Source organism: Mobula hypostoma, chromosome 16 (assembly GCF_963921235.1).
Source record: "Mobula hypostoma chromosome 16, sMobHyp1.1, whole genome shotgun sequence".
In the NCBI taxonomy this organism is placed as follows: Eukaryota; Metazoa; Chordata; class Chondrichthyes; order Myliobatiformes; family Myliobatidae; genus Mobula; species Mobula hypostoma.
In genome coordinates this window covers 64,157,540-64,184,924 of record NC_086112.1, presented here as the reverse complement: position 1 = coordinate 64,184,924, position 27,385 = coordinate 64,157,540, and the positions used below count along the sequence as shown (strand labels likewise).

The window sequence follows — 27,385 nt, the reverse complement described above, 5'->3', positions numbered from 1 at the left end:
AATGTATTTCAATTATTCAACCATGGCTTGCCATATCAGGTCTTGACAAGTGGTCAAATTCTCATCATCGTCAAAATGTACTGGGTTCAATTCCAATCCCAGGGAACCTATGGTGACCAGTCAGTGTTGTATAAAACAAGTATTGAACTTCTGAATGAAAAATTTATTGCAGGCTCTCATTGCTTTTTAGATAGATGTATCTCAGGATGACAGCATCCATCATCTGGGCCTTTTCCTCATCTCGATGTTGCCAATAGGCATGAAGCACAGGAGCCTGAACACCCACATCAAGGTTCTACAGAAGGTTCTTCCCCTTCCATCAGGTTCTTGAACCAACCTGAGAAACTTTATCATTACCTCTGACAATGTTGTTCTCCCTTTCATGCTGGTGTCATTATGTTTATTTTGTATGTGTAATTTAGGCTAATTTAAGTTCACGCTAAATCATGTTTGTTCCTGTCTTGTACTGTGCTACTACTGTAAGGAGCCATTTCCCATGGCATTTATACCTTGTGCTTGTGTGCCTATGACATCAATAAACTTGAACTTCATACAAATGATCCCGTGATTTTCAAACAGGAATGAAAATACCCTACTTAATAATTATCACTCAATCAACTACTCTCCCCTTCTCTACTACCTTTATCTCCTCTCTCAAACTTTTGTCATTCTCAGCTCTAATAGAACTTCACTTTAGCCTTAACCCGAAAAGTTCAAATTGCTTCAGACTACACGTGTCACTTCACAAGTAACAATATACAATTATACTTGTACAATTTATAAACTATTGCCCAGAAATATTCAATTATTTTGCTTGAATACTGATGTATTGTTAAAAAAAACCTGTGTATTGCAAACGTGCAGATCACAGGAACATACAGCAAATTTTAACTTTTAGACATAAATATCAAATTGAGGCCAAGACTTTTGACAAAGCACAAGTACTGACAAAAGTTAATAAAGAGGCAAAATTAATACAAATGTGACCATGGCATGCATAGTACTTCCTGCCTTTTATATTAATCTTTGTTTGAATACTAGAAAACATTTTCTAAGATAGCTTTACCCCATTACAGGTCAACTTTATTGTAGTGACAGAGGACAATTTAAGCTGTCTATTACAAAGGCAACTAAAATTTACCTGTTTTTAGTCATGTTGTTCTTAAAAACAGATACAGTACACACATACACACTTTGAATAGATTTCTAATACGGCCAATTTCATGGTTTCCAATGCTTCATTGCTGTGTCCCACAACTTCAGATCCTTTTTCAGAATCTACTTTTCTTCCTCAGTAATACCAGTGCCAGATAGACAGAAACAGGAGACAATTAAAATCTGTTGAGAACATTATTATCTCCATGTGACCCAAAATAATAACCTACACCGATTTTCCCCTGGGTAAAGTTTCACAGACATCAATACTGATTGCAATATTTGGTAATAGGTTTCAGAAAATAGTTCACTTGTGTAGTTCTATGTACTGACTCGACTTCATTTTGCCTGTGCTAGAATTTATTTGCCATAATTCTGAGCAATTACTTAATCCAAGGATTTCTTTGTAAATTTAGAGATACGACATCCACCATATAGCTGAAACAATGAGTGTTGCATAGAGTTTGCTCAGAACTGCATTTTATCAGAATGTTAATAAGATACTGACTTACACATTGCATCATTACAAAAATGCCTGTATTTTAATACAAAATTCAATTTTAATTGTCAATAAAGTTGACATTATTAACCACAACATGGAATGGAAGAGTGTTAAATATTTGTGGTTATAAATATTTACATACCATTTTGATCACTTGAATTTTTTCTTGCCAAATACACTTGTTGCTCCTTTTGAAATCTTGGAGGAAATGTCATAGCTGGTTTTTTTTCAGACCTGTAAAAGAACAAAATAAATGCTTGAGCTGTACACCTTGTTTACTCAGGTTTCACACCTTTCCCATCCAGCTCCCAATCCCCCAAATTCAGTTTTATGAATGGTAAAAAGAATAGAATGGTGGTTATGGCTGTTGTACTGGGCATGGTGATTACAAAGCATGATGCTCTCTTTAGGTTTGAGATCAAATGTTCAGATTTTAATAGTTAAAATTGCTAACAGAGTTAATTGTCCCAAATGCAGTTAACATATTGATCTACATGGATACCAACACATTGTTATGCTGTGAATAGTTTGGAACTACTAACAATTCAAGAAACCAATCAATACGAGCATATTATAGATAAGCCGATAAAATGATCAAAAATAAGTTGAAATCAATCAATGAATGCTAAACAAATAAAAATACACATTTTATGAATTAAAGTACCACTAAATTAAAAACTAAAGCCATGAAGGAGAGAACAAATAATAGGAATTTTGACTTTGTGCAATAACCACAAAGGCAGAAACTAAGCACTTGGTATAAAACTCCTTATTTCCCAACAGAAACTTAAGTGGATTTGTCTGAAAAAATAATTCACCACTGTTTCTTGCAACACATTATAAAGTTAAATTTATAAACCCTGCTGAAGAATTTGCCTCCCACCCCCAATTGATAATATAATCCTGGACTTGAGAGGTGGCTAGCAAGTTTCTAGACTGAAATGTAGATGACATGAACACAGTCAGACAAGTTGTTCAAACTTGGTTGGCAATAGGAGAGGAAAACTAAATGTTGGAAAACCTAGGTCAGGCGCACCTGTAAGAAGCAAAAACAAAGTTACGTTTCAGATGACACACCCAAAATGCTGGAAGAACTCAACAGGCCAAACAGCATCTATGGACAAGAATAAACAGTTAACACTTTGGGCAGAGTTCTGATGCAGGGTCTCAGCCCGAAACATCAACTGTTTACTCTTTTCCATAGATGCTGCCTGGCCTGTTGAGTTCCTCCAGCATTATGTTTGTGTTACTTGGATTTCCAGATTTTCCCTTGTTTTTGTTTCAGGTGAGGTTTCTCTGTCTGAACCCATTTTCAAAACATCCAAATTATTTGGCACTTGTATTATGCAAGTTGTATTTCTTTTACTTCATGCTAATTTTTCTTTCAAGAATTAAGGCAAAGGCAAAGGGGCACAACATTTTCTTGGGCAAGAAATGAATGAGATAGGCATCTAGAGGACTGAAACCAAGGTGACTGCCGAGGACTGAAACTTCAGGATCACAGAAGGCCGAATCAGAAGGGATAAAGAAGGGATAGAGTAAACACTGTAACTACTTGAACTGGGGATGGGGTAGGGGCTTTTTGGAAGAAAATAAAATGTCAGAGCCGAAGAGAGATCTGGAGACTGATCAAGAGTTGACTACTCCAACACAAGGAATTCTGCAGATGCTGGAAATTCAAGCAACACACATCAAAGTTGCTGGTGAACGCAGCAGGCCAGGCAGCATCTCTAGGAAGAGTTACAGTGAACGTTTCACATCGAGACCCTTCGTCAGGACTAACTGAAAGAAGAGGTAGCAAGAGATTTGAAAGTGGAAGGGGGAGGGGGAGGGGGAGATCCAAAATGATAGGAGAAGACAGGAGGGGGAAGGATGGAGCCAAGAGCTGGACAGATGATTGGCAAAAGAGATATGAGAGGATCATGGGACAGGAGGCCCAGGGAAAAGGAAAAGGGGGAGGGGGGGGGAATTACCCAGATGGGTAAGGGATATAGTCAGAGGGACAGAGGGAGAAAAAGGAGAGAGAGAGAAAGAATGTGTGTATATAAATAAATAATGGATGGGGTACGAGGGGGAGGTGGGGCATTAGCAGAAGTTAGAGAAGTCAATGTTCATGCCATCAGGTTGGAGGCTACCAGGACAGAATATAAGGTGTTGTTCCTCCAACCTGAGTGTGGCTTCATCTTTACAGTAGAGGAGGCCGTGGATAGACATGTCAGAATGGGAATGGGACGTGGAATTAAAATGTGTGGCCACTGGGAGACCCTGCTTTCTCTGGCAGACAGAGCGTAGGTGTTCAGCGAAACGATCTCCCAGTCTGCGTCGGGTCTCACCAATATAGAGAAGGCCACATCGGGAGCACCGGACGCAGTATATCACCCCAGCCGACTCACAGGTGAAGTGTCGCCTCACCTGGAAGGACTGTCTGGTGCCCTGAATGGTGGTAAGGGAGCAAGTGTAAGGGCATGTGTAGCACTTGTTCCGCTTACAAGGATAAGTGCCAGGAGGGAGATCAGCAGGGAGGGATGGGAGGGACGAATGGACAAGGGAGTCACATAGGGAGCGATCCCTGCGGAAAGCAGAGGTGGGGGGGGGGGGAGAAGAGATGTGCTTAGTGGTGGGATCCCGTTGGCGGAAGTTACGTAGAATAATATGTTGGATCTGGAGGCTGGTGGGGTGGTAGGTGAGGGCCAGAGGAACCTTATTCCTAGTGGGGTGGCCTGAGGATGGAGTGAGAGCAGATGTGGGTGAAATGGGGAAGATGCGTTTGAGAGCAGAGTTGATGGTGGAGGAAGGGAAGCCCCTTTCTTTAAAAAAAGGACATCTCCCTCGTCCTGGAATGAATGGCCTCATCCTGAGAGCAGATGCGGCAGAGACGGAGGAATTGCGAGGAGGAGATGGCATTTTTGCAAGAGACAGGGTGAGAAGAGGAATAGTCCAGATAGCTGTGAAAGTCAGTAGGCTTATATTAGACATCAGTAGATAAGCTGTCTCCAGAGATAGAGACAAAAAGATCTAGAAAGGGGAGGGAGGTGTCGGAAATGGACCAGGTAAACTTGAGGGCAGGGTGAAAGTTGGAGGCAAACTAAATGAAGTCAACGAGCTCAGCATGCGTGCGGGAAGCAGCACCAATGCAGTTGTTGATGTAGCGAAGGAAAAGTGGGGGACAGATACCAGAACAGGTTCGGAACATAGATTGTTCCACAAAGCCAACAAAAAGGCAGGCATAGCTCGGACCCATGCGGGTGCCCGTAGCTACACCTTTAGTTTGGAGGAAGAGGGAGGAGCCAAAGGAGAAATTATTAAGAGTAAGGACTAATTCCGCTAGACAAAGCAGAGTGGTGGTAGAGGGGAACTGGTTAGGTCTGGAATCCAAAAAGAAGCGGAGAGCTTTGAAACCTTCCTGATAGTGGATGGAAGTATATAGGGACTGGATATCCATGGTGAAAATAAAGCAGTGAGGGCCAGGGAACTTAAAATCATCGAAAAGTTTAAGAGCGTGAGAAGTGTCACGAACATAGGTAGGAAGGGATTGAACTAGGGGGGATAAAACCATGTTGAGGTATGCAGAAACCTCGGTGGGGCAGGAGCAAGCTGAGACAATAGGTCTGCTAGGACAGGCAGGTTTGTGGACCTTGGGTAGGAGGTAGAAACGGAAGTATGAGGTGTGGGAACTATAAGGTTGGTAGCAGTGGATGGGAGATCCCCTGAGCAGATAAAGTCAGTGATGGTGTGGAAGACAATGGCCTGGTGCTCCTTAGTGGGGTCACAATCGAGGGGTAAACAAGAGGAGGTATCCGCGAGTTGTCGCTGTGCCTTGGCAAGGTAGAGGTCAGTACGCCAGACTACAACAGCACCCCCCTTATCGGCGGGTTTAATAATAAGGTTAGGATTAGTGCGGAGGGAGTGGAGAGCAGAGCATTTGGAAGGAGTAAGGTCGGAATGGGAACAAGGTGCGGTGAAGTCGAGACGGTTGATGTCCCGTTGGAGATCCAGAGCAGGCAGAAGACCAGAGCGGGGTGTCCATGAAGAGGAGGAGGGTTGAAGACAGGAGAAGGGGTCATTGGTGGGGGTGGAAGAGTCCTTGCCGAAGTAGGCTCGGAGACAGAGACAGCGCAAGAAGAGTTCCGCGTCATGGCGAACACGGAACTCGGAGGTGTGGGCGAAGGGGGACAAAGGTGAGGCCCTCTGTCCCTCTGACTATACCCCTTGCCTGGGTTTTTCCCCCCCCTCCCCCTTTTCCTTCTCCCTGGGCCTCCTGTCCCATGATCCTCTCATATCCCTTTTGCCAATCACCTGTCCAGCTCTTGGCTCCATCCCTCCCCCCTCCTGTCTTCTCCTATCATTTTGGATCTCCCCCTCCCAAATCTCTTACTAGCTCTTCCTTCAGTTAGTCCTGACAAAGGGTCTCGGCCTGAAAAGTGGACTGTACATCTTCCTAGAGATGCTGCCTGGCCTGCTGCGTTCAAGAGTTGACTACTGCTTGTTTTAAAATTGACAGTATCTGAAATCCTTTGCTTTACAAGCAGAGAGTGTTTAATATTTCCATGCAGATATTAGCGTACAGGCACAACAAGAAATTATGAAGTCAAATGGGATGTCAGCATTCATTCCAAAGGAGAAAGTGTAAAAGTAGAGAAATCATGTGACAGCCAGACAGAGTGTTAATGAGACTGCATCTACAATACTGCTCATGGTTCAGGTCACCCAATTCACGAGCTGCCCTGCAGCTATACCCACTCAAGGGGAAGGCTTCAGGAGTAAACCCGGAGGGAAAAATTTGGTGCTGGAGATCCTAAGGCAGTCCAACATTGAGATAAACACTCACTGGCAACTCCTACAATGCCGCTGGTACCAAACTATATCAGCTTCTGCTGTTCCTTCGGGTTCAGATGTGTGGAAAGGGGGAGCTTGCTACATGGGCAACAGTTTGCTCTCCATGGTCGACCCAGACCAATGGAGGCCTCAATTAAAATTCAAGGGGGAATATGCATCAGAAGCTACACAGAAAAGTTTCACTAGCCTCAAAGTGCTGTGTTTGAGAAGCTTGGGATTGTACTCACTGGAGTTTAATTGAATCAGAGATGCTATCATTGAATCATAAGATTCTAAAGGTGGTTTTAGGAAGACAACTTTAGACCACGGAGCATTGAGAATAATGTGGTATAATCTCAGAATGGGGTTGCAAAGTTCTTGAGAAAGAAAATAATTTCTTAGAGGAATGTAGATCTTTAGAATTCTCCATCTATGGAGGCTTAACCAATGGACATGTTCAAGGCCAGGAAAGGTAGAGTTTTCATCCATAGGGTTATGGACAGCTGGCAAGAAAGGAAAGCGAGGCCAAAATCTTACTGAGTGGCAGAGGAGACTTGATAGGCTAAATGGCTGCTTTCCACACTTCTATCTCAAACATATTCTAGTCCTTCCGACCAAAATATGTTACAACACATTACATAGTATTAAACGGCTCTCCACGTGTCCACCTATTTCAACCACCATTCTATTTCTTTTTGGTCCACCCACTTCTCCTCACTGCTTAAACACACTTAATTTTGTTACAGATAGAAATTTTGAAATAGCACTTTTCGGCCCATTCAACATCTTGCCCATTAAAACTAGTTTTGTATACACACCGTTACTGATGCGGACAACCAACTTTGTAGTATCAAGGTAAAAACTCTAATTCTGCACATTCAGACTATTAGTGCCTGATTAGAAAACTTTCTGAACTATTAGATGCTATTGAGGGGGACCAATAGCCTTGTGGGTAGATTTGCAAGAGCGATTAGGGAGGGTTTAAACAAGTATGGCAGGGAGATAGGAACCAGAGTGATTGGGAGAATTGGTGTAGAGGTAGATGCAGCATGTAGAATCTGTGAGGAAGGATAAAGGATTAATAGGGCAAAACTGTGGTCAGTGGGATGGTCTATTAGTGGTCTAGTCTATTTTAAGGCAAGAAATTTCAGGGACAAGGGTGATCAACTTGGAGCATGGTCAGTACACAGAATTACAAAGTTGTGGTCACTACTGAGAACTTGGCTGTTATAAGGGCCAGAATGGCAGCTGGATGTTCTGGGGTATCGATATTTCAAAAGGAACAGGGTGGAATGTAAAGAGGTGATGGTTGTGGCATTGCTAATCAGGGATAGTAGCACAGCTGCAGGAAGGAAGGACCTCGTGGAGGGATTGGCTACTGAGTTGCTGTGGGTGGAAGTCAGAAACAGAGCACTCACTCTACTTCAGGTATTTTACAGACCACCCTCTTCCAATAGCAACAGAGACACTGAGGAACAGATTGGGGCACAGATGGCAGACTGTGAAAAGGTGCAAGAGTAACATAGGGGACTTCAATTTCCCTAATATTGACTGGTGTCTCCTTAGTGCAAATGGTCTGGATGGGGTGGAATTTGTTAGGTGTGTCTGAGAATGACTCTGGACTCAATATGTAGACAAGCTGACTGGAAGAGAGGCCAAATTGGATTTGTTGCCTGCAATGAACCAGGTCAGGTTTCAGATCTCCTAGTGAAAGAGCATTTCAGAGACAGTGACTACAACTCCCTCACCTTTACTATAGCCTTGGAGAGGGATAGCAGCTGAATTAGAGGAGAGAGTATTTAATTGGGGAGGGAGTATTATAATGTATTAGGCAGGAACTGGTGAACATAAATTGGTAATAGATGTAATCAGGAAAATGCACAACAAAAATGTGGATGTTGTTTAGGGAGGCAGGGAAAGGATGGTAGGGTGAAGGGACATTGGTTGATCAGAAATGTAGAACATCTAGTCAAGAGGATGAAAGGATGCAAGGATCAGATAGGGCTCTAGAGAGTTACAAGGTAGCCAGGAAGGAGCTGAAGAATACTTAGCAGAGATAGATGGGGGCGTGAAGAAGGTGAAGAACAGGAGGATGGCCAGATTAGAGATAATAGAGGAAACGTGTGCCGGGGCATTCTGACAGGCCGCATCATTGTATAGTTGTAGGGAGGGGGGGCTACTGCACAGGACCAAAAGAAGCTGCAGAGGGTTGTAAATTTCACTGACTCCATCTTGGGTACTAGCCTACAAAGTACCCAGGACATCTTCAAGGAACAGTGTCTCAGAAAGGCAGCATCCATTATTAAGGACCTCAAACACCTTTTCTCACTGTTATCATCAGGTAGGAGGATACAAAAACCCGAAGGCACACACTCAGTGATTCAGGAACAGCTTCCTGAATCTCTGCCATCCGATTCCTAAATGGACATTGAACCTTTGGACACTGAACCTTTGGACACTACTTCACTTTTTGTTTTTTTGCACGATTTTTAATCTACTTAATATAGATGTTCCCCCCAATATACTGTAATTGATTTATTTATTTTTCCCCTCTTCTTCGATATTATGTATTGCATTGAACTGCTCCTAAGTTAACAAATTTCAAGATGCGTGCTGGTGATAATAAACCTGATTCTGAGGTAGAGGAGGCCTTAATTACTTTGCTTCAGTATTCACCAGTGAATACTGTGGTAGAGACAGTGAAGCACAACACAGGCCAATATATTTCAACACACTGATATTAAGAAAGAGGATGCGCTCAACCCTTATATAAAAAAAAATTAGGATAGACAAGTCCCAGGGGCCAGACAGGATATACCCCAGGTTATTACAGAAAGCAAGGGAAGGGATTGCCGCTCCTTTGTTGATAATTATTGCATCCTCACTGGCCACTGGAGTAGTACCAGATGATTTGAGGGTAGCAAATGTTATTCCTTTGTTCAAGTAAGGGAGTAGGGATAACCCTGAGAATTTTCGACCAGTGAATCTTACTTCAGCATTGGACAAGTTATTGGAAAGTATTCTTAGAGACAGGATTTACGAGTACAGGTGGCCTCCGTTTTCCGAACGTTCACTTTACGACACCTTGCTGTTACGAAAGACCTATATTAGTTACCTGTTTTCGCTAATGGAAGCTGTTTTCACTGTTATGAAAAAAGGCAGCCTGTGAAAAAAGGCAACACGCACCCAAACAGCTAAGCTCCTCCCCTGGAACTGCATTCTAGCCAGCATTGCTTAAACACGTGCTTTATCTCAATTTATTTTGTGCATCTGTTAGCAAGATGAGTTCTAAGGTATTGGAAAAGCCTAAAAGAGCTCATAAGGGTGTTACACTTAGCGTAAAACTAGACATAATTAAGCGTTTTGATCGTGGTGAAGGAAGTAAGGACATTGTCCACGCGTTGAACTTGCCTGCGTCCACCATTCGCACTATTTATACAGAGAGAAAGAATTTTGAAAGCTGCCGATGTTACTGTTGGTTCTGCTCGTAGCAAAGTGGTCTCTCTTAGTCGGCATCCAATAATGGATAAAATGGAAAGTCTATGGCTTGAGTGGATTGATGGGTGTACAAAGCGTGGTGTTCCGTTAAGTTTTCTTAAGGAGAAATCAGTCGTTTTAATAAACTGAAACAGAAAGCACTGGACGATGGTGATGAAAGTGCTGCGAAAGTGGAATTTAAAGGTAGTGATGGGTGGTTTGATCAGTTTCTGAGGCGAGGGCAGCTTCATAGTTTAAGCAGTGGTTCCCAACCTCTGGGCCGCGGCAATGCATCGGTCCGCGAAGAATACAGGGGTGCAGTGGTAGTCTGAACGCACGCAGCACATCTTTAAGAAAAAAGCCGAAATAAACAAGCTAATTTATTAGGTGCCGCCTGGCACGTAAATGTCGGCCCAAATCAGAGGCAATTGCCGATTGCATCAGGTAGTTATTCGTGTAAGTGTTTAACTGTGACGAAACTGCAATTCATTGGAGTCCTCCCGATTCCAGTCAGTGAAACTACACTGTACATACATTATTTCTACTTTATATATATAGGCTGTGTATTTTTATGCATTATTTGGTATGATTTGGCAGCTCCATAGCTTAAAGGTTACTGGACAGAGTGTTTCTGCCGAGAGTGCTTCCGTGAGATTTTCGCTGTGCTAGACAATGCTGCAGAAAAGTATTTCTACTTTATACAGGCTGTGTATTTATCATATCATTCCTGCTTTTACTATATGTTACTGTTATTTTAGGTTTTATGTGTTGGCACGATTTTGTAGGTTTTTTTTGGGTCTGGGAACACTCAAATTTTTCCCATGTTAATAGATGGTAATTGCTTATTTACTTTACGACATTCCGGCTTATGAACCATTTCATAGCAACGCTCTACATTCGGATAGTGGGGGAAACCTGTAGTCTAAGTCGTAGAAGCAAAGTCTGATGGAAAATAGTCAGCGTGGCTTTGTGAGGTGTAGATCATGCCTCACAAGCCTGATTGAATTATTCGAGATTACGACAAAGCACATTGGTGAAGATAGAGTAGTGGATGTGGGGTACATGGAACTTAATAAGTTGTTTTGGTTTCCTATGGTAGGAAGGCTACCATCAGGAAGGAGTTATGGAAGCCTTGGGTCCCATACTACCAGGTTCAAAAATAGTTATGACCCTTCAGCCTTCAGGCTTCTGAAATAACATGGACATCGTCACTCATCATAACACTGAATTGATAGTTGAACACTACCTATGGACTCACTTTGAAGGACTCCACAACACAGTATTATTTATTTACTTATTATATTGTTTATTTTGTACTTGCACAACTGTCTTCTTGCACAGTTGCTTGACAATCTGTGTGCAGTTTTTTCTTTGATCCTATTACATTATGCACAGTATAACCTGTGAATGCCTGCAAAAAAAAATCTCAGGGTAGCACTTGGTGACATAGACGTACTTTGATAATAAATTTACTTTGAACTTTAGAAAGTTGGAGGCATGGGATCCAGGGAAACATGGCTGTGCTGATACAGAATTAGCTTGCCCACAGAAGGCAGAGAGCAGTAGGAGATAGAACACAATCTGCCTGGAGATCCCAGACAAGTGGCGTTCTGCAGGGATCTGTTCTGGTACCCCTACTCTTGATTTTCATAAATGACACAGATGATGTGGAAGCATGGATTAGTAAGTTTGTAGATGACATGAATGTTGGTGGAGTTGCAGATACTGTGGAGAGTTGTTTTAGGTTGCAATGGGGACATTGACAAGATACGGAGCTGGGCTGGGAAGTGCCAGATAGAGCTCAACTCAGAAAACTGAAGCGATTCATTTTGGAAGGACAATGTTGAAGGCCGATTGGCTCTTGAACCAGATAGTACAACTTGATTGTGTGAATAGTCAAAGGCTTTTTCCCAGGGCTGAAACAGCTAGCATGAGGGGGCACAGTTTTAAGGTGCTTGGAAGTGGGTACAGAGGAGATATCAGGGGTAAGTGTTCTTTTTAAAAAAAAAGTGGTGAGTGTGTGGAATGGGCTGCCGGCGACGGTGGTGGAGGCGGATACGATAGGGTCTTTTAAGAAACTCCTGGACAGGTACATGGAGCTCAGAAAAAGAGAGGGCTATGGGTAACCCTAAGTAATTTCTAAGGTAAGGGCATGTTTGGCACAGCTTTGTGGGCCAAAGGGCCTGTATTGTGCTGTAGGTTCTCTACGTTTCTATACCTTGACAGACGTTTAGACTTCTTTTTAAAATATTTTCAGATTTAAAGGATGTGTGGAACTGGGGTCCTGGTGTCAGCGAGTGAAAGACCAGGTCAAATGCCAAACAGTGGTGATCAAAGTTTTACTGAACATGCAGATTCCTTCTTAACCCATTGTGTCACTTAAATAAGCAAAAAGTGGCATTACTTTAAAACAATTTACCTGGAGTTCCCCAAAGTAAATAATTAAATGCCCCTCCCTCAAATTAACTCCGTGCTTCTATTCCACAGAATTTTGCGATATATTGGCCATGTGGCAAAATCAGTACCCACAAACCAAACCGAAGGAGACCAGTAAGCTCAGTGGGCAATTGCAAGAGCAGCAGAGAAGAACTCAGCCCAAGGGCACGGGGCTCCATTCAGCACAGCACCACAATACAAACCGAGGTGAGCCAGAGCAAGGAGAATTGGCGGCAGGCTGAGTGGGGAATGTCATCAAAATTAATTCATCACAAATGGTTTGAGCCTTAATAATATGTGTTCCCTTTATTTATTTTGGCAATTCCATGTTTACACAGCTTCTTCTAAAATTACTGATGAGAAAGAAGAGCCCTGCTACTGTTATCCAGCTACCAGCCATTGATCGAACACCACAGCATTTTGAAATGTAAAGACAGAGTGACACAGCACAGAAACAGAACCCTCAGTCCAACTCACCCATGCTGACCAAGTTGTCTACCTATACCAGTCCCACTTCCCTACACTTGGACCATACCTCAATGTTTCCTATCCATGTTCCTGTCTAAATACCCTTTAAACATTGTAATTGTACCTGATACCTACTTCCTCTGCAGCTCATTCCAAATGCCAAACACATTCTGTGAGGAAAAAGTTGCCCTGTCATTCTCTTAAGTATTTCCCCTTAAACCAATGACATCTTGTTTTGGGAAAAAAAGACTGATCATTCACCATTTCTCTTGTGATTTTTATAAATCTTCAAGGTCAACCCTCAGCCACCTACATTCCAGTGAGTCCAAACTGATCTAGTCACTCCTTATAGCTCAAGGGCTTCAGTCAAAGTAACATCATGAATATTAAGTACTTTTATTTTCAGAGGATACAACACTCCATTTGCAACTAAAAAGTAAACAAGCCCCGTCTTCTCCATATGCAGCTGACTCAAACAATCCACATCCATGTTGGGACGAGGCGTGAAGAAGGAGGTTGTGCTGCACAGTAAGCTATAATGAAAAAGACTGGTACATTATGAAACCCAACGAGGTGCCAGTGAATGATTTGTGCAATTTATGCTGGTTGTAACCATAGTAAGCCTCTGAATTAAAAAATAACCAACGGATGGTGCTACAATCTATGCACACTGGACAAAAAGTGTTTTTTTTTTGCAAACCTTACATGTTTTGTTCTATCAGTTGGGCCATTTATGCAGTTGCAGCTGAACATTTCCAAAAGGAGGATTTATCAGCCTATTGTAGTGGCTTTAGTTAGATCAAACTGATTAAATACAAGGTCAATCTGCTTATTGTCAAACACCAATCTCTCCAACCATATTAAACCTGCCACTTCTATTGAACTCAATAATGCTCTCATAAAAGTCATGTCAATGAAGCAAGCTAACTAAGCAAATGAATTCATCAAAAAATTGCTTTAACATACAAACGTTTGTACAAAATTTGCATATCAATACCCATTATCTAAATTTCAATCACCAGAAAACCACTGGTATTTTGTTACCGAGCCAACTGAAATTAACTATGGGTATTTATCCTCAAATTGTGTTTGTACTAACAGTAAATAACAGAGTCCATCTTTAAAGAGATCCATCTATTTTATTGGCCATGAAAAATGTTTAAAAACTTTTTCTACAGAGTTGGCAACGCTTAGCTTGTGCAGTAATTACTAAAGTTTTTTTTAAATCCAGGAGGATAATATCTATCAAATTACTCTCATTTACATGAAAGGTTGAGATTATTCATTTTATTAAGCTAGGATGACCTACTCTTCCAATTACCTCCCTATTTTACTATCAAGCATTGAAGTGATGGAAGCTATTGTTGATAATGCCATTAGGCAGCACTTATTCCTAATGCAAGCGGACCTGAGGCTGGGTTTCCTTCCAAAATGTGGCTCTTTTTCTGCCACAAGTACTGCTCAGCCCAATGAGATCCTCAAGCAGATTGTTATTCCAACATTTAGAGTCTCTCATGTCTCCATTGTTCTTACTCCTATTGAACAACTTATTCAAATGACCAATTTGAATTATGCTAAAATAGCTTGGTTCAAGACTACATCACAGCCATGATCCAGGGAGTCAGTGAGTCGGGGAATTTTTCAAATACTTGTTCTTCAGCTGAGATATAATTGATCCCAAAATTCAATGATTTGCCAATCCATATCCATTATATATCAGCCTCTTGCCAAAATAACTATTACCTTGAAGTTTCACTGGTATTCTCTCTCTGCTCTCAAGCATTTCATAACATTTTCACAAGCAACAAGTTCGCTTCTTATAGAGTAGGAAGAAGAATGTAGAAGGTTTGGAATTAATAAATTGTCGCTAACGATTTGGTAACGGCTAAAGAGTATTCTGTAGGTCGGTGATATTAAACACTGGCTACAAGTTTTAAGTCATTCATTTGACATCAATATTGACATCTATCTTCAATGTATCCCTATTCATGTGCTGATCCAGTGTTCCAAAAAAATACCATCAGATGCTCCACATATTCTGAAAATAACAGATGTTGCAAGCCTAATAAAACTATCTAAAGCATAGATCTGATCAAAAACTGAAGAAATTATTTCCTTTCATACAATTTCCAGTGAAGGTCGCCACAGAGCAAATCAAGAACATGAACAAAAATTAATCCTTCCCCTAACCATATGTGGAACCCAATTATAACACCTTTGTGCCTCAGTTACATCAACTAGCTTAGCAAAGGATAGAGATTAAATATAGGACACGACTGATAGAATTAGTTTACCTAAGCACCAACTCCAAGAAACTAGCCACCATCAGTTTGAACTTTGATCAAAGTCTACTTTTGTCAAAGTTCAAAAACCATGAGGTAACTTTCATGTTAGTATCTTATTCCAAAAAAGGTACCTTAATTTCAATAACCTCAACTATCTAGCTCCAGTTATTTCCATTTTCACAGAAGTAGCTCACTAAACTATACATTTTGCTACCTTGTGTAGTACATTATGTTTCCTCTAATTCTTTTAATGCACTGCATGTCAAGTTACCTATTGACGGCAGCAGATAGAGGCTTACGAATTGAAGTATCCTTGGGTACACCAAAAATTGTTGCGTGTACTTTGAAATCTGAAGGCACCTCTCTTCCCAAGCTAGTCTTCATTCCTTGCATGCTTCCTTTTCCTCTTGTAACACTATTCATCTTCCAGGTCCCCTTTCCTGGCTGATTAGAGTAATCTGGTTGTCTTAATGTTTCTTTAGGTTTTCCTGTGGAATAAGAAGGGAACATTTAATAAAGGTATCTATAGATCTTAATTAGACAGACTTATTATACAAGTCAATTATATACAGAAAGTGATAAATTTAATTTCCAGATGTAAGTAAGGTTACAATGTCAACAGAGACTCAACACCGGACAGGAAAGTCAATACCACCAAAAGTGAGACTTTCTTCCCACTACTCCTCCCTCAAAAATAAGGATGCAATGACAATATTAAAATATAATGCAGATCCATACAGATAATTTTAATCAAAAGATCTCATTAGATAGAATCAGTTAGTGATGATGCATGGTAATCCATTATAATTTGAACCTTGTATGTAGAATTCCACATAGTAGCAAGTATTTTTACATACATGTTATGAATTTAAGATAATTAGCTTAGTTATAACTTTTCTTGTATACCAAGATTAAAATGGACACAGCATAGGAAAGGAAACAAAACAGCATATATTCACTTTTCAGGAAATTAATGAAGTACAAAAGTCAATACTCAAAATAGGGATCAAGCTCTGAACTAAAATGAGAACAATTAAAATAAATAAAATTAATGCTACCAGGTTAAACTATGGCAGGTATATAAATTTTTCTCAAGCATTACATCAAATCTTTTGGTATGAATGACTACCTGCTATCAAAATAGGAAAAAAAAACACATCAAGAGAGTCTAATTGACAAAAAAAATATCAGCAAGAAAAATCAACGAATACGGGAGGTGGGGTGGGAGAATTCAGGTGCACAAGTATGGAGGATAAGACATCGACATGGTTTGAAAGACAGGATCTTCTATCTCCTAGATGGCTGTCCCTGCAAATCACCTACACTTCAACATGCTGAAATTACATTAAAAAAATAACCAGAGTATACAGTTGAAACAAAGCAGCTATGTTTAAAAGATGGAACAACTCAGCAAGCCAAGCTGCACCCATGGAAAGAGGCATTTTTGTTTTCCACAGATGCTTCCTGACCTGAGTTTCAGCATTTTATGCATGTTGCTTTGGATTTCCAGCATCTGCTGATTTCCTCCTGTTAGTGATGTTTTGAAAGTTGATTGATCTAGGGAGCCAGTAGTGACAATTATAGAAGAAAAGACTTGAAAAAGAAAAAGACAAACAAATGGCTTAGTAACTTTAAAGTGGGATTTTCACAGAAGTACAAAGCACAATGTTTGCAGCCTAATCCAGTTATATATATTGTTGTAATTTTCTACCGCAGTTGTAAAACATGGCATGTGGGAAGGAAAGAAGCTAACCTGCATTTATAAAGGTGTTTTTCCTGTCAGCCAGAGAGGCCAAAGATTGTGACACTCCCAGTGAAATATATTTGAAATACTTTTGTAAAAGGCAAATATGGTCAACAATACTGTGCAGGAATTATTTCAAAGGCAACAAGATGAAGTATTGATCCACCTTTGGTTGTTTTTGTCAAGAGAAATGTGTTGATCATGTCACTGGGGACCTTTGTTATCCTTTGAATGGTCAAAATGAATCCAAATAATGGGAAACAGAACTGTACAGCATACAGTTCAAAAAAAATTTGTGAACCCTTTGCGATTACCTGGCATTCTGCTTTAATTACTCATAAAAAATGTGGTCTGATCTTCATCAAAGTCACAATAATAGACAAACACAATCTGCCTAAACTAATAACAAACAATTCCACTTTTCATGTCTTTACCGAATGCACAGACCAGGCTAAAAAAGTATGTGAACCCTTGTACTGAACAACTGGTAGAACCTCCTTTAACAGCAATAACCTCCACCAAGCATTTCCCATAGCTGCTGATCAGACTTGCACAATGGCAAGGAGGAATTCTAGACTATTCCTCAATCGTCTAGAATTGTTTTAGTTCATCAATTTTTCTGGGATACCTTGCATGAACAGCCCTCTTCAGGTCATGCCACAGCATCTCAATTGAGAGAAGGTCTGGACTCCAACTTGGCCATTCCAAAACACAGATTTTCTTCTTTTTAAACCAAATGTTGATCTACTCTTGTTTTTTGGATCATTGTCCTGTTGCATCACCCAACTTCTATTAAGCTTCAGGTGACGGACTGCTATCCTGACATTCTCCTGTAAAATGTCTTGATGCAGTTTTGAATTCACTGTTCCCTCAACGATTGCCAGCTGTCCAAGCCCCGAGGCAGCAAAGCAGCCCCAAACCACCATGCTTCACAATTGGGATGAGGTTTTGGTGTTGGTGTGCAATGCCCTTTTTCCTCCAAACATTGCGGAATGCATTTCTGCCAAAAAATTCTACTTTTGTCTCACCTGCCCACAGAACATTGTCCCAGAAGAGTTATGGAACATTCAGGTGGTCTTTTGCAAACTTGAGCCATGCAGCAATGTTTATCTTTTGGAGAGCAATAGTTTCCTCCAGGGTGTCGTTCCATGAATACCATTCTTGTTCAGTGTTTTTCTTATAGTGGACACAGGAACAGAGACTTTAGCAAGTTCACAGATTTCTGCAGGTCTTTTGCTGTTACTCTTGGGTTCTTCTTCACCTCCTTCAGCATTCATTGATTGGAACATCTGACTCCAAATAGCTTTTGTGGAAGGAATTACCCCAAAGGTTCACATACTTTCTTTGAATCTAGACTGTGATTGTTTAAATGATGTACTCAATATTGACAAGTAGTAGTGCAACTGTTCGTGTGTTATTAGTTTAGGCAGGTTGTATTTGTCTATTATTGTGATCAGACCACATTTTATGAGTAATTAATGCAGAAAACCGGTAATTGTAAAGGGTTCACAAACTGTTTCTTGCAACTATATTTTGTGACATGCATTAAAAAGCAAGTTTGCAGTGATATAACCGCACCCTGAAGAACACACGAAGTTGAAAGTACATTATCAAACTATGAATACAACTCTGAGATTCATGCCTGTGTGTGGGTACACAAAACAAAGAAACACCATAGTACAGGTGTCCCCCGCTTCTCGAACGTTCGCTTTACAAAACCTCGCTGTTACGAAAGACCTACATTAGTACCTGTTTTCGTTAACAGAAGGTATTTTCACTGTTACAAAAAAAGGCAGCGCGTGCCCCGAGCAGCTAAGCTCCTCCCCTGGAACTGCATTCTAGCCGGCATTGCTTAAACACGTGCCTGTGAGCATCTGTGCTTTATCTTGATTTATTTTGGCATCCATTAGCAAGATGAGTTCTAAGGTATCAGAAAAGCCTAAAAGAGCTCGTAAGGGTGTTACACTTAGCGTAAAACTAGACATAATTAAGCGTTTCGATCGTGGTGAACAAAGTAAGGACAAAGTGAGCTTGGCTTGTGGAAGTTGACAAAGATGATGTTGAAGAGGTTTTGGCATCCCATGACCAAGAACTGATAGCTGAAGAGCTGATGCAATAGAAAGAGGAAAGGACAACAATCAAAACCGAATGCAGCAGCGAACAGACCGAAAGTGAAGTTGTCCAGGAACTGAATGTGAAGGAACTGCATGAGGTTTTCACTTCAATGATTGCAGAAAAGTATGACTTTAATTTTGAAAGGGTATGTAGGTTTAGGGCATATCTGCAGGATGGTTTGAGTGCTTACAAAGAACTATGATAGAAAAATGCATGAGGCTAAGCAGTCAAGTATACTGTCGTTGTTCAAGCCTTCCACATCAGCCACAGCAGACAACAAACCTCGACCTTTGACATCCAGGCAGGCAGACATAGAAGATGACCTGCCTGCCCTGATGGAAACAGACGACGATGAGATGACACCCCAGTGTCCCACCACCCCAACCTCCGGGCTGCGAACCGATACCGATCCGCGGAGAATGCAGCGGGGCAGCGGTAGCCAGGACGCACCCAGCACATCTTAAAGAAAAGAGCCGAAATAAACAAGCTAATTAATTAGGTGCCGCCCGGGACGTAAATGTCCGTCCAGATCAAAGGCGACTGCATTGCTGTTAGTCAGTCTTAACTTAAGACTGGTCAAAGGCAGGCAGATGGTGCAGAACACCCGTCCTCGGCGACTTCAATCTTGCTTGATGCCTCAATCGGAGAAAAGCAATGAAGCCAATCATGGGCTCACGCCCTATCTCGAGGACGCACATTTGACTCCCAAGCTCACCAAAACCCCTTGGAGACAGCAGAGTGCCAGATCACTCAATCAACCCAAAAACAGGCCATCAAAATGTAAATCACATGCTCCAATCACATCAGTTTCGTAGTAGAATCATATTTGAAAGTAGTAGTAAGAGAAATAGTTTCGTGAGCTGTCTGCAGGACATCACTGTTGGTCATGTTAATAGCTGACGCGAGCAAGCAGAAATGCTTTTCCTTGTTCCTTTTAAAAGGCAAATAAAGTAAATTTTGTGGAGATTTCTTAAAACGCTCATGCCAATTTAGCTCAGATCCTGGATCCAGTAAAACTTTGTATATAAGACTTAACTTATTGAGAAAGGCTGGGAGGGAAAGTAAATTATTATTGTCAATAATGGATCAAATCAAAGAAAATATTAAAATCATCTTCTTTGGTAGTCTCTCAGGATCAGCAGTCTTACTTCCACCACTCCAGTTTTGTGGATTTCAAGGTAACTAACTGAAGCCAAACATGACAGACTCTTTCACAGGTGGGATAAGATGTACCTGATAAGACAAGCTAGTGGCACTAAACTGTCATTTTTGCAAAGTCTGCCTGTTCCTGATGCAGACTCAAGGTTCTCAATATAATCACAAACATTGTCCTTCCATTAAGTACTGCGTCAGTGATTTGAAGAGTTAGTGGGAACAGTGCATTTTCTCCCGCAGTGATTTTTGAATCTTTTCCTCCGCTCATCTCTTTTCTACTCTCTGTCCTCAAGAGGCCCGCTTTGAGAGTCTGGTTTGAGCAGGCAACCAATGTGGCCACTCAAGAAAGCCAAATGAGTACAAGTAAAGTATCAGTACTGGGATGATGGCTTGGAAGTGCACAATCACATTAGTTAGCTTATTCTTCTGGTAAATTTGGAGACTTTTCCAAATACAGCAAATAAACGCTCTCAAAAACAGATAAGAGGGTAGGGACCATTGCTATGGCAGACCATCAGTTATGTATTACATCAAGATCGTGAGCAAAGGTTATAAATCAGACTTTGACAAGAAGTACAGTGGCTCTTGAGATTCAGGAAGTGGTTAACATTTTCCTTCATTGTGGAGGGCAGTGTTATGCAGCAGCTGAAGACTCAGGAGCAGGCAGCATCCCTACTGAATTTTTAAAACAATTTCAGTCACATGTCCACAATCTCATTAGCCACATCCGGGGGAAAAAAAAAGGACACAACAATGGAACTCGGAGAAATCCAACTGTAATCATCTTCAATAAGAGAGTTGAAGAGAGTCTTCATCTGCTGCATAACACTGCCCTCCACAATGAAGTAATACTAGCAACATATAGGTAGTAAAACTATGAAACGTCTGACAATGCTGGAAACATGCAGATCAGGATTAATGTTTCAGGTTGAAGACCCTTCATCAGATTCAGGAATAAAGACTCTGTTTCTATCACCACAGATGCTGCCTGACCTGTTGGGCATTTCGGTTTTATTTTAAATATCGCAGTTTTAATTTCAAAGAATTCTACAATTTGGAATGACTCACATCAGAAGGGATAAACATTGAAAGGAGTTATTTATATATTCTACATAGAAATTGAAAACTACAGATTATGCAATGGCAAGCATCTAAAGATCGCATGGATGAACTACAACAATTGCCATCCCCGTTTGGCAAAAGAATAAATCAGGGAAGGTAGTGCACCCATGGCTGACAAGGGAAATTAGGGATAGTATCAATTCCAAAGAAGATGCATACAAATTAGCCAGAAAAAGCGGTTCACCTGAGGACTGGGAGAAATTCAGAGTCTAGCAGAGGAGGACAAAGGGCTTAATTAGGAAAGGGAAAAAAGATGATGAGAGAAAGCTGGCAGGGAACATAAAAACTCACTGTAAAAGCTTTTATAGATATGTGAAAAGAAGAAGATTGGTTAAGACAAATGTAGGTCCCCTACAGACAGAAACAGGAGAATTGATTTTGGGGAACAAGGACATGGCAGACCAATTGAATAACTACTTTGGTTCTGTCTTCACTAAGGAGGACATGAATAATCTTCCAGAAATAGTAGGGGACAGCGTGTCTAGTGAGATGGAGGTACTGAGGGAAATACATGTTAGTAGGGAAGTGGTGTTAGGTAAATTGAAGGGATTAAAGGCAGATGAAATCCCAGGGCCAGATGGTCTGCATCCCACAGTGCTTAAGGAAGTAGCCCAAGAAATAGTGGATGCATTAGTGATAATTTTTCAAAACTCTTTAGATTCTGGACTAGTTCCTGAGGACTGGAGGGTGGCTAATGTAACCCCACTTTTTAAAAAAGGAGGGAGAGAGAAACCGGAGAATTATAGACCGGATAGCCTAACCGACGGTGGGGAAAATGATGGAGTCAGTTATCAAAGATGTGATAACAGCACATTTGGAAAGCGGTGAAATCATCGGACAAAGTCAGCATGGAGTTGTGAAAGGAAAATCATGTCCGACGAATCTCAGAATTTTTTGAGGATGTAACTGGTAGAGTGGATAGGGGAGAACCAGTGGATGTGGTATAATTGGATTTTCAAAAGGCTTTTGACAAGGTCCCACACTGGAGATTAGTGTGCAAACTTAAAGCACACGGTATTGGGGGTAAGGTATTGATGTGGATAGAGAATTGGTTGGCAGACAGGAAGCAAAGAGTGGGAATAAACGGGACCTTTTCAGAATGGCAGGCAATGACTAGTGGGGTACCGCAAGGCTCAGTGCTGGGACCCCAGTTGTTTACAATATATATTAATGACTTAGATGAGGGAATTAAATGCAACATCTCCAAGTTTGCGGATAACACGAAGCTGGGCGGCAGTGTTAGCTGTGAGGAGGATACTAAGAGGATGCAGGGTGACTTGGATAGGTTAGGTGAGTGGGCCAATTCATGGCAGATGCAATTTAATGTGGATAAATGTGAGGTTATCCACTTTAGTGGCAAGAACAGGAAAACAGATTATTATCTGAATGGTGGCCGATTAGGAAAAGGGGAGGTGCAACGTGACCTGGGTGTCATTATACACCAGTCATTGAAAGTGGGGATGCAGGTACAGCAGGCGGTGAAAAAGGCGAATGGTATGCTGGCATTCATAGCAAGAGGATTCGAGTACAGGAGCAGGGAGGTACAACTGCAGTTGTACAAGGCCTTGGTGAGACCACACCTAGAGCACTGTGTGCAGTTTTGGTCCCCTAATCTGAGGAAAGACATTCTTGCCATAGAGGGAGTACAAAGAAGGTTCACCAGATTGATTCCTGGGATGGCAGGACTTTCATATGATGAAAGACTGGATCGACTAGGCTTATACTCTCTGGAATTTAGAAGATTGAGGGGGGATCTTATTGAAACGTATAAAATCCTAAAGGGATTGGACAGGCTCGATGCAGGAAGATTGTTCCCGATGTTGGGGAAGTCTGGAACGAGGGGTCACAGTTTAAGGATAAAGGGGAAGCCTTTTAGGACCGAGATGAGGAAAAACTTCTTCACACAGAGAGTGGTGAATCTGCGGAATTCTCTGCCACAGGAAACAGTTGAGGCCAGTTCATTGGCTACATTTAAGAGGGAGTTAGATATGGCCCTTGTGGCTAAAGGGATCAGGGGGGTATGGAGGGAAGGCTGGTACAGGGTTCTGAGTTGGATGATCAGCCATGATCATACTGAATGGCGGTGCAGGCTCAAAGGGCCGAATGGCCTACTCCTGCACCTATTTTCTATGTTTCTAAATCACGAGATGGGGAAAGGTATCCCATGTTTCATTCTGAATTACAACTTGGTTTACTCTGATGCTAAAAGCTGGACATTGCCTCTTTTATCTTCAAATGATATTCAAATACTTAAAATGATATCTCATTAAACTAGAAGATTCACTTCTGGATTAAATTTACTTAAAGATGCCAATGCTAGTGATATTTTTTTCCTGCAATTACCATATTTGAATCTTGGATACTAGATTATGCAGATACTGGAAACTTGAGCAACACACAAGGGGAAAGGTAACAAAAATTGAATGTAACATGGCAATTCAGAAATGAATTCCAAAAGCAAAGCTTTTCTAAATGCTGCACCTAGAATGCTTAACAAAACAACTTGGTACACTGAGTATATTACTATTAATTGAAGTAAAACCCAGTTTTAAAAAAAGCCTCACATAAAGTCCCAATTGAGCAAAGAAAAAGTTTGCAGAAGAACCAACAGTTAAGAGCAGAAAGAGATAATAGCCAGAAAAGTTAGTTATCTGCTCTACAGTGTTTCCACCTCAGCTATCTTTTTTTTTCCTGGGCTTGGCTTCATTCCACCTGGTGTCCACACTAACTGGAATCTTTATCCTTTATTTTTAAAAGTAACATTCATCTTGAGCAGAGTCCTTCTAGTCCCATCCACTGTTTGTGGAAATGATGTGTACTCTGGTAATCTGTTAAATCTACTGCTCCTTTGCATCCACTGCAGATCCAATTTTCTGCTGCACCACACCTTGGCTTGCACAACACACACAAAATGCTGGAGGAACTCAGTAAGTTAGGCAGCATCTACAGCAGTCAATATTTTGGGCCGAAACCCATATTACTGAGTTTCTCCAGCATTTTGTGTGTGTTGCTCAAGTTTCCAGCACCTGCATAATCTAGTATCCAAGATTCAAATATGGTAATTTCAGAAAAAAAAGTATCACTAGCTTTGGCATCTTTAAGTAAATTTAGTCCAGAAGTGAGTCTTCCAGTTTAATGAGATATCATTAAGTATTTGAATATCATTTGAAGATAAAAGAGGCAACGTCCAGCTTTTAGCATCAGAGTAAACCAAGTTGTAATTCAGAACAAATAGGAAAACCAATAATAGGTACAAAGGTGGAGACAGCAGATGACATCGAGGTCTGTGAAAGTAATCATTATCTCCACGAGGTTTTGGTGAAAAGAAGGCTGAATTCAAACGAAAAACTGAAAGATGCATCAACCCACAGAAAAAAAGTGAAGCAATGTTTAGAAATGTCCATCACCGACTTCTTCATTAACTCATTGATCAGTTAACCTTGTTTACAGTTTATATCCATGGTTCCCCCCACCCCAGTTTTATTCTCCCTCCCTATATTCCTTGCAGCTTAACGAGCTTCATCTCCTTCCCAGATCTGACAAAGGATCTGCAACCTGAAATATCAGCTGTTACTCTTCCCACAGATGCAGCATAACCCGCTGGGCATTTCCAGCATATTCCATTTTATTCTAGATTTCTAGCATCTCTATTTTTTGATTATCCAATATGTAAAAAATATTTTATTCTTTACAAATCAGAGTTATAGCAACTCCAAGACCACATTTAAAAAAATTACGAATGTCAGTGGTTACTTGAGAAATGTGTACATATGACCCACAACAAAACAAAGAGCGGGAAAGAAAACTTTTTCAGGTAGCTGTTTTTGATGTCAAAGAAATTGTTGCAGCTCTACTTCTACATGACAAGCTGATAGTATTTGGATCTAAATCATAAACAAGAGGAAATCTGCAGACGCTGGAAATCCGAGCAACACACACAAAACGCTGGAGGGATTCAGCAGGCCAGGCAGCATTTATGGAAAAGAGTAAACAGTCAACGTTCAGGCAGAGACCTTTCATCAGCACTACTGAAGGGTCTTGGCCCAAAATGTTGACTGTACACTTTTCCATAGATGCTGCTTGGCTTGCTGAGCTCCTCCAGCCTTTTGTGTTCGGATCTAAATGCTCTGTTACACTAGTAAAAGCACCAGAGTATTAGTTTTTATATGAGGTAAGAAATTCACAGCCTATGCAGAAATTACAAGATTTACAACGGCAAATCTACCAGAGAGACTCAGGAATATGAATGAGATACAACAGTAGCCTTGAAACACTGGGGCATCTTCAACTTGGGAAAAATTCTAGCTAAATGCAGGTTCATTTGCCTCTGTGCCGTAAACAATGTTTCATTTTTAAGCACAGTGATCCAAAACCTTTGGGTGGGATCATCATCCACATTTCACGTCAAAACAACAGCCATGCAAAACAGATCATTTTAAAATCTGGCCTCAACTCAAAAATGAAAATCTAAATCCACAACAGGCACACATTTGCATTCAAGCACTGAAAGCTAAATGCATCCATGAAACATGCATATTGGATTGTCTTTTTTTATGACTATGTTTTCACACTAGAGGGGCAACTTTGGTGTTTGGATTGCCCTCTATTGACAGTTCTATTGAGAGACTAAAATGGAATTAGTTTCATCAAATATCTTCAAAAATCTAGCTTGCAACTACACAGAACAGTTGTCACTCACTAAAACATTGAAATAACTGATGTTGACTTACCTACTTGCATGGCTGGTAAGGCACGTTTTAATCGTAATTGAGAATTTACCAACGTTTGTCCACCGTGTTTCTTCTTAGGACTTCTCTGGCGAGCTACTAATTTAGCAATATGTGCAATATCATTGCTTACAGTAGCAAAGCAAGTCATCTGTAGATAAAATAAGTTTTAGCTAACATTTTCTCTTAATGATTTGATTAATGTTTCTAGAAATGAAACCAAATGTGTCTATACTTTTCACAAACATTTTGAACAATCCAGCAGTCCCATGCACATCTGAGTCAACATTCTCCCTCATCATAAATTCATTAAGCCCCTATTTAATTTGGTTTTATAATACAGAAATATATTTTGTTCAAAACCCTTTGTGGAACTTCACCCCACACGGCAGCTGTTAAAGAACCCAATTATCATTCATTGTTGTAAAGCTTAACAGACAAAAATCCTACAACTTAACTAAAATGAGCATTGTTCCTAGAGTCAAATACAGCTAAATCACAGTCGCAGCTAATGCCTCCATTTATTTAATGCACCACTCACTGGTTTCAAATTAAGATATTTTGACAGACTAAAGATTTAAGTTGTGAGGGAATTTAGTTTTGGTTATTTTCCTCCTCCTTTTGAATTTTTCAACACCCTTCTCTTGAAAGATTAAACATCATTCCACAGTGATGGGTGTTCTTCAGAATTTCAGTCAAGTGCCATTTTACACACAAACCTACCAACAAAACATCATCAGGCTGCTGTAATGAGATAGCTTAAGCCAAAGCTAACCTAAATTGGTGTCTGCTTGAGGTTCCTGATACCAAAGTAAATTTACCATAGCACTCAGAGGTTGTTTGACACATCAGTACTTGAACTTACTTACCCACATAGTTAAGCCTATGTTATTGGCCTACATCAAACCAGACATAATAAGTCATTTTCTCATTTCACTCATCAAGTATGTCCCTAGGCACATTTCCTCCATCTATAATTACGATATTTGTGTACTCTGGAAGCCAGCATTCTCAACAGTAATTTTGGGTGTCTGGGTATCCATCCTCAGAATGACTTTAAACCATTCATGTAAATACCAGGTCTCAACAAAGGTGTTCGAACTTGATTGGAACCATTTGTCATACAAAATAACTGCAATGCCATTGTAGCTATTGAAATGGTATTGAATTATTTGCTATCTTTATTCTGAAGTGAAAAACTTGATGCAATCTGAGATCTGAATGAGAGAAACGTCTGCTTGTTATGTGACCAGCATCTCCAGTAACTTAGTCATATAACCAAATAACAATGACAGCATGGAAACAGGTCATCTCCGCCCTTCTAGTCCGTGCTGAACTCTTACTCTATCCTAGTCCCACCGACCTGCACTCAGCCCATAACCCT

General features: G+C 40.7%; 1 protein-coding gene across 2 annotated transcripts in view; it reads right to left on the bottom strand.

Moving 5' to 3' along the window:
- Window positions 1-27,385, bottom strand: part of LOC134357442 (tudor domain-containing protein 7-like) — a 126,981-nt gene that overhangs the window by 77,770 nt on the left and 21,826 nt on the right. For both annotated transcript variants that reach the window (XM_063069026.1, XM_063069027.1), the window contains exons 3-5: window positions 26,005-26,152; window positions 15,410-15,626; window positions 1,800-1,891 (exon numbers count right to left, since the gene is read on the bottom strand). In XM_063069026.1, the coding sequence (XP_062925096.1) occupies window positions 1,800-1,891; window positions 15,410-15,626; window positions 26,005-26,152 (457 nt within the window). The remainder of the gene's footprint in view (window positions 1-1,799; window positions 1,892-15,409; window positions 15,627-26,004; window positions 26,153-27,385) is intronic.